The 11,059-nt window shown below is 40.9% G+C and overlaps 1 protein-coding gene across 1 annotated transcript; it reads left to right on the top strand.

Moving 5' to 3' along the window:
- The first annotated feature begins 4,865 nt into the window (after nucleotides 1-4,865).
- Nucleotides 4,866-5,791, top strand: LOC119915324 (olfactory receptor 6N2-like). The gene has a single exon (XM_038734863.1). It carries the CDS (start codon nucleotides 4,886-4,888, stop codon nucleotides 5,789-5,791), a length of 906 nt encoding a protein of 301 aa, XP_038590791.1. The 5' UTR covers nucleotides 4,866-4,885.
- Nucleotides 5,792-11,059: the final 5,268 nt, after the last annotated feature.

The raw sequence follows: 11,059 nt of genomic DNA, 5'->3' as shown, positions 1-11,059 counted from the left end.
AAATATCCAGCATTTTCCATAGCATTCCCTGCGAGATCTGCTGACAATATATTACCTGGTGTTAAACCATCCAGGGGCAATGTTAGATTCCCCTCCTGTCTTGCCAGGTACAGGACCTTCTCTGCATAAATGGGCAGCCAAGTTTCAAAAAGCTTGGATGCAGCTTCCCCATGTAGGACAAGAAAGTCCTGTGCAATCTATAAAATGGAAAACACATTTTTTAATTCCAATTCAATGTGGACCACTTATAAAACATTATAAACAATGTATCGTCAAATGCAAGATCATTTTCCCCTATACCTACCATGCTTTTGGTCATTAGGCGAGGGAACTCTTCAAGGATTTGATCAATAGTCCAACTGTTTTCTCTGATCCACTTTGCCCTGTATACTGCCGTGTTTTCCATATAGGTCTCTACCTGGCTGAGGGGCTGAGAATTGTTTCTCAACCATTCTTTAAACTGTGACGCACGTTCGTCTGATATGGTACATTCTGTAAAGAACAATAAAGTTGTCAGTCACTGAAATATGGATGTTTTGCTTCATCAAATATATATTTATATATATTTTAATAATTACCTGGTATGAGAGGACTTGCAAGAGCAGCATCATCTGGCGTTTGTGGTGATGTCGTCTGTGCCGTGCTCCGCGACCTGCTGGTTGATCTCAGCCGCTTCCTGATGTTCCGCAGCCTTTCCTCTAGGAATCCTGTGAAGAAAACCCCCAAAACATCAGGAAGTGACATCAGCAACGACCTCCACAGTGCAGGGTGAAGGTATCACAATCCACTGTTGGAAGAAGACTCAGAGAGCAGAAACATAGAGGCCACACCACAAGATGCAAACCACTCATCAGCAGGAAGAATTGGAAAGGGAAGATTGACATTAGCAAAGAAGTACAGAGATGAGCCGCAAAACTTCTGGAACACAATCTGATGGACTGATGAGACCAAGATTAATCTCTAGCAAAGTGATGGAGAAAGAAAGGAACTCCTTATGATCCGAAGCTCATCTGTGAAGCATGCTGGAGGTCATGTCAGGGCTGCTTCTGGATCAGGCTCATTAATATTTATTGATGATGTTAGCAGCAGAATGAATTCAGAAGTGGACAGAAACATTTTGCCAGTTTACGCATTGAAACTAATGGGGAGGAAGTTTATCATGCAGCAGGACAATGAGCCAAAGCACACTGCCAACAAAACAAAGGACTTCATCAGGGGGAAAAGGTTTTAGACTGGCCAAGTCAATCAGCTGACCTGAACCCAACAGAGCTGCATTTCACCTCCTTAAGAGGAGACTTTAGGGAGAAACACCCCGAAACAAACAAGAAGTGAAGAAGCTGCAGTAAAAGGCTGGAATAGCATCACAAATGAAGAATGCAGCAGTTTGGTGATGTCGATGGGTCGCAGGCTGGAGGCAGTTATTGTAAGCAAATATTAAATGTTATTTACTTTAAGAGTATTTGTTCCTTTACTTTTGCTCACCTCAGAATGCTGTGGTCTGATACAAACGGTGGTATGTCCTGAGTTTAACACATCTAGATGTGAATAGCAGGAAATACAAGCTGAAGTTCTGAACTCTTGTCTCAGACTCATCTTTTGATCTTAAACCCAAATGTCTTCAGTGAACAACAAAAACAAAGGAACTTGCCTTACTGTTACAATACTGTTGGAGGGGACTGTATTTCAGCACTGCTGAACACCACAATCACCACCAAAGCACCATAATCTGGCAGCGGGCCAGATATTATTGTTGGCGGGCAGTTTTGGCGAGGGTCCATAATCACAGACTGAAAAAACTAAATAATTAAGTAAATATAATTTCTTAATAAATCTAGCTAAAGAAACCTCATTTCTTGACTGTCCACTCTTTGCTGTCTCAGAAGAGACACCTTTTGTGCTGTGTCAGCCATCGTAGCTGTCCTGCACTCTTTGAAAGTTAAAGGGCAGTGGTAGACTGGACAGATGGTTGCAATTCACAACCCTCACCACTAGATGCCACTCAATTTTACACACTGAACCTTTAAAAGTTACATCCAGCAACTACTGAATTGTCCCTAGCAATATTTTTTATCAGATCAATTCATGGTGTCGTTTGAAAATTGGAAATTATATATTAGGCTAACTCATATCAAAGCCAACGCTCAGGAATAAATTGGCCTCTGACCCCTGCGAGTGAAGCCATCGTCCATCCTGTGAACATTAACACGACATTAGCGAGGTAACTTCAAGGTTAACTGGTTCTCAGCACCACAACGGTGGTTCACATCTTATCGAGGTACATCGCCATGGAGACTTATGCTGAATGGCTAACCTGCTCCAGAGCACGTTATGTTCCAGATAAGAGATCAACTTTATAAAAGTACCACATACTGACCAATCAGCTCTCTTAGAAAATGGCAACACCATTACATCACCAAAATATTTAGGTTTATATGTATTATTATAAATTTATGTTGCATTTGTTTCTTATTACAGTGACTAGTCATTTACTGCCCCACATTTTGCTATTTAGGTGCAGGTGATGTGGGGGAGTTTTAACTGTTGAGAACTGAAGCCTTGGTTGAGATTACAGGCTTTCACCACCTGTTAAGGGATTTTTGTTTTGTAGCTTTATGAAGTTAATTTAGAATGTTTGGAACATGTTGAATGCTCTGCTAAGTGATAAATGTTAATAAATAAATCTGATTTTTGAAGTGACGAGGAATTCCAATGACCACTTAATTAGTGCCCGAGGCATTTAATGTGGAAATGCAGATACGCAGCCGCTGCAGATGAAAGAATAAGGCTAAAATGATCATACACGCCATATTATTCACCTGTTAACTTATTCATTTGCACAATCTGCAATTTCAGTTTGTCAGCTGCAGCTGTGTTGCTTTCAGCCTGGATCGTGTGTTTTACTTCTTGGTATTTGTCTAATATTATACACTCACCTAAAGGATTATTAGGAACACCTCTTCAATTTCTCATTAATCTAATCAACCAATCACATGGCAGTTGCTTCAGTGCATTTAGGGGTGTGGTCCTGGTCAAGACAATCTCCTGAACTCCAAACTGAATGTCAGAATGGGAAAGAAAGGTGATTTAAGCAATTTTGAGCGTGGCATGGTTGTTGGTGCCAGACGGGCCGGTCTGAGTATTTCACAATCTGCTCAGTTACTGGGATTTTCATGCACAACCATTTCTAGGGTTTACAAAGAATGGTGTGAAAAGGGAAAAACATCCAGTATGCGGCAGTCCTGTGGGCGAAAATGCCTTGTTGATGCTAGAGGTCAGAGGAGAATGGGCCGACCTATTCAAGCTGATAGAAGAGCAACTTTGGTGGTGGTGTAATGGTGTGGGGGATGTTTTCTTGGCACACTTTAGGCCCCTTAGTGCCAACTGGGCATCGTTTAAATGCCACGGCCTACCTGAGCATTGTTTCTGACCATGTCCATCCCTTTATGGCCACCATGTACCCATCCTCTGATGGCTACTTCCAGCAGGATAATGCACCATGTCACAAAGCTCCAATCATTTCAAACATGACAATGAGTTCACTGTACTAAAATGGCCCCCACAGTCACCAGATCTCAACCCAATAGAGCATCTTTGGGATGTGGTGGAACGGGAGCTTCGTGCCCTGGATGTGCGTCCCACAAATCTCCATCAACTGCAAGATGCTATCCATCAATATGGGCCAACATTTCTAAAGAATGCTTTCAGCACCTTGTTGAATCAATGCCACCTAGAATTAAGGCAGTTCTGAAGGCGAAAGGGGGTCAAACACAGTATTAGCATGGTGTTCCTAATAATCCTTTAGGTGAGTGCAGTTAACCTTCATTTGTAAAATATGACATTCTGCTGCAAACGGCCTTTAATGTCAATGAGCTTGTGGCCATTAAGCAATCTACACACCTCTTTAGCATCAACGCAATCAACTCCTTTTAGGACCCAGAGCTGATATCCAGTCTCCACTGGATTGTTGTATATTGTGTTGTGTACCAGCCAGTGAACTTGCTTGATGCCCGTTATTCTTCTTGTTTTGTCAGCCTACCTCCTTTTTCACTCTGGTATTCTCAGTCTTCAGATCTTTCGCAACCATATTTCCACTCCTGCCAGTTCACTCTATCAAGACAAACCCTGGACTAACCCCTTTACCCCAACCAGTCAGCACCCCCCTCACTTAACTGTTCTTCAATAATAGACTTGTTACCTGTCAGCCTCCAGCCTAGATTCCCAACACAGCAGCAGTCTGGCGATGAGGCTACTGCTGTAATATGCCACTACTTACTTGAACACATCCAGTGTTCATTTTATGGTTTCTGGAACTTGTATAAAGAGTGAACTGTCTAGCTAGCCTAATTGCAGCACATTTTTGGAAAGACTGAATAAACATGTCAAAAACCTAGAGCCTTAGCAGACACTCAAACTTAAAGAAGTACCAAGGATGCATGAACACCACAGCAGGATAACATAAATCAGTACCAATCATAGCTGTAGAAAATAATTTGCCACTGGCACTATGGTATCAACACGGCGTGATTCCTGTGCATACTTAAACAAAAAAACATTTTCTCCTCCAAACTTTTGACCAGTCAAAGTTTTATATATATATATTTTTATTTTTTTACCCCGGCCTCTGGGTCGCCTGAAACATTAAGTTTTCCCAGCCACTGAGCAAACTGCATACAAGTTCTCTTGAGTTTAATTAAGTTGTTTACAAGTTAATAGTTCTTGGTGACGAGTTTTAATGAGATCCATAGAGTGACCCAATCTGATAAAAATACTTTTTATTGAATCGAACTGTTCACTTTGTGATTCTGAAGATGAACACACTCTAAATGTGTTTAAGGTAAGGTAACTGTAATTTAAAATTACAGTGATATTTCTTCAGATAAGCTTAATGGAGGATGAATTCAATGTAACATATGTAACTCTTGCAGGGTATGTGCAAGTGGACGAATACAGATTTCTTTATTTTGTGATTATGTTGACAGTATATATTCTAATACTCTGCAGTAATTGTACTATTGTGTACCTTATCTGGATCAACCAAAGCCTCCACGAGCCCATGTACATCTTTATTGCAGCTTTGTTAATCAACTCCGTTCTTTTGAGCACTGCTATCTACCCAAAGCATAAACAAATCATATCTTATTCAGCCTGTCTCTTTCAATTCCATATGTTTTACTCTGTAGGCGGTTCAGAATTCTTACTGTTGGCAGCCATGTCCTATGACAGGTATGTTTCTATATGTAAACCTCTGCAATATCCAACCATCATGAACAAAACTACTGTCTGTATTTTCTTGGTTTTAGCCTGGATTCTGCCTGCCTCTCAGGTTGCAGTGCCAGCTGCACTGAGTGCTAATCAAAAACTCTGTAGCTTTATTTTAAAAGCTATTTTTTGCAACAATACAGTTTATAAACTTCAATGTGTGGTCTCAAGAGCTCAAATTATACATGATATGGTAATTTTGCTAAATGTTGCACTTCTTCCTGTTCTTTTCATACTTTTTACGTACACAAGGATATTTTTAATAACCTATCAAAGTAGTAGAGAAGTCAGGAAAAAAACTGTACAGACCTGTTTACCCCATCTGATAGTTTTAATCAACTTCTCCTGTTTGTGTGCATATGATGTCATCACAGTTCAGCTGGAATCTGACTTTCCAATAACTGTACGTTTAATAATGACTTTACAAATAGTAATGTATCATCCTCTCTTTAATCCAATCATGTATGGACTAAAAATGAGAGAAATCTCTAAACACCTGAAGAAGCTGTTCTGTCCAGCCAAAATGATCTGATGTATTAACACAGACATTTCTTCTGTCATTCATTAATGAAGAATATTGTAAATTTCTAGACCTTGATATGTATTGTAATTCAAATGTAAACCTACATTATGAATGAATGTTATGTGACTTAATTGCCTATAAATAGTTAAAATTTTTAAAATGTGAACATTATAAAAAACTATACTGCTAATCTTTTGAGTTACTGTCGTTGCCATCTAACAAAACAAATTAAATAAACAACATATATTGCTTTTAAATAATTATGGTTACCTGTTTATTTGCAGTGGACAGAAACGGATACTTTGCCATGCAAACCACAAGCCTGAAGGAAAGAAAGCCATGGAACTGAAGGACAAAGATAGTCTGACAGTCTGAGGAATGTTGATTTAATAATTCTGGATTTTGAAAGAACTCAGATTACTAGTTAATGTAATTTTTATTTTTTATAGAGCACTCCATGTCAAAATCCATGTTACAAAGTAAACAGTCGTAAAACCATCAGGTTTTAAAAGAAAAACGATAAATAAAAACCCATTGTCGTATTGTTTCAGTGTCATTAAAGCTGTAGACTGGAGGTCAGGGGTTGGCAGATTAGTTTAAGTTACCAGTTAGCTCAGTCATTAGTGCACAGGTCTTAATAATCAAGGGTTGTGGGTTTGGTCCCCCCTTACATGAATGTATGTTTTTCCCTCATCAACAAATTAATTATGAAGAGAATGTTTCACATGGACCTGTATAGGGTGTACCCCGCCTTTCGCCCGATGTAAGCTGGGATTGGATCCAGCCCCTGCGACCCTGTACGCAGGATAAGCGGTTAACGATGGATGGGTGGATGGATGGATGGATGGATGTTTCACATGCGCACAATAAAGCATGTGTAGCAGTGTGTGCGTCCCCGGAGATTGATCCACATCAATCAACCTATGGGTGCATAGCCTCTTCAGGCAGAGGAAATTCTTGCACTTCTCATAGAGTAGACTTCTTTGAGAGTGAAATATGGAGTCCACTCACAGGTCCTCCTGACGGCAACTGACGGAGGGCCTTGGAACTGGTCTTGGCGTCTGGCGCCATGAAGACCAGGTCGCCTCCTATGTCCACCATGGAAGATGGCGAGGAGACTACCCGCAAAGGAGGGCTGGTTGTCGGGGGTGTTTGCTGGACAGAATTCAAGCTGGTCCTCTGGGGTAGGAGTCAGCCAAGACGGGACAGCGGGTGTGTGGGCTAACGTCTGTACTGCTCGGCAGCGGGATCCACATTGTCCTCCAGCTGGCGTTACTAGAGGTGGATCAGACTTGGAACCGAGGGAAAGACTAGCCTTTAAGCTAGAAAGCTAAAGTAGGCCAGGACAGTCATAGTCCCAGAGTCATTGAATGGTGGGTAAGGCAGGCAGACGGGAGGGCAGATGGGTGGCTAGGCGCTAGGGCGCTAGCAGGCTAGGAAACTGGCAGGGGGTTAGCTGGCTGAGGCTCCAGAAGGCAGCTAGTAGGCCGGGGATCAGGCAACCTGTTAGCTGGCACATGGCACTGAATTAGTGTGGGGGAGTTGAGTAGAGGAAACCAGCATCCCGGCTAGATAAATAGTCCTTGAGCCGAGGCTTGACCAGCACCATTCCCCGAGACATGGAGCTGATGGCCTCCTTGTAACCCTGGTTACTTGCTCCTCTACACATCTAAACATGTCCATAAATCTTGTGGAATACGTTTATGCTGGGTCCATGACTAGTTACGTTCTTCTGTCATGAGAGGCTGAGTGCAGATGTAAGAAAAGGAGGTGTGGACTGAAGCCCTGTGCAGGACTGTTTCCTTGCTCCCGCAACATAAGTGTTCCACTACCGCCCGCACACGCAAACGTTGTGACATGCAGAGTGAAAAATAGACAGATGTTTGGGCTATGCTAAATGTTCAGAATACCGACATAAATCAATGCAGTCATTTTTGTCAGTAATAACAGACATTTTCCAAATTTCAGACTTGCCTTTCTTTGGTATTGTATTTTAGAAGCCGCTTATCATCTTTTCAACTTCATTTGTTGACTCCATCTTATCAACGCAAGCTAAATCCTGGGACCCGCAGTATTATTTAATTTTTTAAGCGCCCACTCCCACCCACAGTGGAGTTAAAACCGCCTGCTCCCATGCGATTTGTGATGGGTCCCGCAGGACCTGATGGATCCCAATGCAACCCTCTAGTGTGGACCCAAATGCAGATATAGGCGATATAGGATGCAGTTCAACATAATATTTATTTAAACAAAAAGTTAATTGAACAGTTCAAGCGAAGGTACATCAGAACAAAACATAATCCAAAGCGAGTCAGAATAATCCATAAGCAAGGAATAGGCAGGAACACTCAACATAAGACGAGCACGTAACAAAGACTGAACAGAACAAGCAAACATTTAAACACAAGTACCGGTGGAGGACATGAGGTAATTAGACAGAACACAAACGCAGGCAAGTAGGTGAAACCAATCGAGGGGGAGCAGACAGAACCAGACCAAAATGCAGAAACACAACTGAACATCAAAAGAAAAATTAAACATAAACAATTCAATTCAAAGAACTTTATTTATACGTTAGGAGAAACTTGGAGAAAATGTTTCCACTGATTGGTTGGAAGGTAAGTTTGTGATCAATTATTGTCCCAAGGTATCTATATGATTCAACCCTTTCTACAGGTGCTGGTCATATAATTAGAATATCATCAAAGTTGATTTATTTAATAATAATTATAATCTTTATTTGTAGAGCACTTTTCAAAAACAAGTTACAAAGTGCTTTAACAAGTGTAAAGACAATAATACCCAAGAGACAATAATACAAAAACAATACAAGATAAAAGCATGAAAACATTGAAAAGACTAAAATACACGTTTAAGATATATAAAATTAGTAAAATAGAATAAAATAAAAGGGATAAAATACAGTCAAATAAGATCGGGAAAGGCTCTCCTATAAAAGTATGTTTTAAGAGGGACTTAAAAGAGTTCACTGACTCAGCCGACCTGATTTCCTGGGCAGGCTGTTCCAGAGCCTCGGGGCCCTGACAGCAAATGCTCTGTCCCCTTTAGTTTTCAGTCGAGACTCTGGAACAGACAACAGACCTCTGCTCGAGGATCTCAAGGTACGTGCTGCTGCGTATGGGACTAAACGTTCAGAAATATAACAAGGCGAGAGGCCATGAAGAGCTTTAAAAGTGATCAATAGAATTTTAATGTCAATTCTAAAACATACATGGGAGCCAGTGTAATGAAGCTAAAATAGGAGTAATGTGGTCATATTTCTTTGTTCTGGTTAAAAGCCTGGCAGCTGAGTTCTGGACATTCTGGAGTCGATCAATAGATTTTTGGGTTAAACAGGTGAAAAGGCTGTTGCAATAATCCAGGCGTGATGAGATGAAGGCGTGTAAAATGGTCTCTGTGTCCTTAAAAGTTAACATAGATCGAATTTTTGCTATATTTCTAAGCTAACATGATTGAACAAGCTTTGTGGTGTGCTGCTCGAAATTTAAATTACTATCAAACCAAACACCAAGGTTCTTTGCCACAGGCTTAATGTGATTTACTAGGGAACCAGCAGATGGCAGTATTTGCCATCTGCTGGGACCCGATGACCAGGATTTCTGTTTTGTCTGAGTTCAGTTGGAGGAAATTATTTGACATCCATTTTTTAACTTCACAAAGGCAGATGTTAAGTGAACTCAGCATTCCAGGGCCTGTGGATCTGATGGGCAAGTATTTGTGTGTCATCAGCATAAATATGAAAAGAAATGCCATGTTTATGGATAATATGTCCAAAGGGAAGCAGATACAAGGAAAACAAAATGGGTCCTAAGACCGACCCCTGAGGCACACCATATTTAACTGGACAGAACAAAGAGACATAGTTGTTTACAGACATGCAAAACTTCCTATTTGACAGGTAGGATGAAAACCATTCTAGGGCAGTACCAGAGATCCCCACCCAGTGCCTCAGTCTGTCTAACATGATGTTGTGATCAATGGTGTCAAAAGCAGCGCTAAGGTCCAGGAGTACAAGGACTGAGCACATGCCTTCATCAGCAGAGATTAAAAGGTCATTGGTGACTTTAAGCAGGGCAGTCTCAGTGCTGTGGTACTTCCTAAAACCAGACTGAAACTTTTCAGATAATTTGTTATTTTCCAGTACAGTGAGCAGCTGTTTGGAACAATTCTTTCTGGAATCTTTGCAATAAAAGGCAGTTTTGAAATTGGTCTAAAATTATGTGGGAGGGAGGGATCTAAACCAGGTTCTTTAAAAGTGGGTTCACGCAAGCCGTTTTAAAATAATCAGGGACACAACCAGTAGATAGGGAGCAGTTGAAAACAGAGATCAAATGGGGCCCAACAGAATCCATTACTTTCAGGAAAAACTTTGTAGGTATTACATTAAGTGGGCTGGAGGACACTCTCATTTGTGATACTGTTTTTAAAAGCTCAGACAAGTCGATGGGATGAAACTGGTTAAAACTCTCTTGTTGCTGGTGAGGAACCTCGAGTAAGAGGGCGCGGGGGTAATAGAGGCTCTGATTGACACCACCTTATTGGTAAAATAAGATAAAAACAATTCACAGTCATCATTACTTCCAGCTGAGGCCAAGGAGGGGTTGGGTTTACCAGCTAATCCACAGTCTTAAACAGAAACCTGGGATTGTGTTTATGTGTAGTAATGAGTTCAGAAAAATAGTGTGTTCTCGCATCCTTAACCATTATTGTAGTTAATTAATAAATCCTTCAGACTGAGGTAATGGACTTGGAGACTGGATTTTTTCCATCTGCGCTCTGCTTTCCTGCATTCCCTTTTGAGGCTGCGAATGCTGTCATTTATCCAGGGTTGCTTACTAGCTTTAGACGTAGGCCTAACCTTTAGAGGAGCAGTAATATTTAGTGACGACAAGCAGATTGAAGTGAGTGATCAACCATATTGTGGTGTTGGAATCAGACAGGTGTTGCTTTGGCTCTGAAAGAATGCACAAAACTTTGAAACACCTTGTTCATTAAAGAAGAAGCGGCATGAGTAACAGGCGAATCACAGCTAAAAACAATACATCTGTGGTCAGATATGGTCATGTCCACTAATTCCACAGAGAAATGCTGACACCCAGGGTAAAAACCAAGTCCAGTGTATGACACGGTTATGTTTGCCCTTGACATGTTGTTTGAAGTTAAAAGAAGTGGCCATATTTAAAAAGTCAGTTGCATTAACATTGGTGGGGTCATCAACATGAATATTAAAATCGCCACAAAGAACAATTCTGTCAT

This window comes from Micropterus salmoides, unplaced genomic scaffold (assembly GCF_014851395.1).
Source record: "Micropterus salmoides isolate LMB-PRFRI ecotype aquatic unplaced genomic scaffold, ASM1485139v1 Ms_hic_scaffold_2062, whole genome shotgun sequence".
NCBI lineage: Eukaryota > Metazoa > Chordata > Actinopteri > Centrarchiformes > Centrarchidae > Micropterus > Micropterus salmoides.
This window is presented reverse-complemented; position numbering and strand designations above follow the sequence as displayed.

Coding starts and splice junctions, on each gene's coding strand:
- LOC119915324 (XM_038734863.1), top strand. CDS start 4,886: ATGGAGGATGAATTCAATGTAACATATGTAACTCTTGCAGGGTATGTG.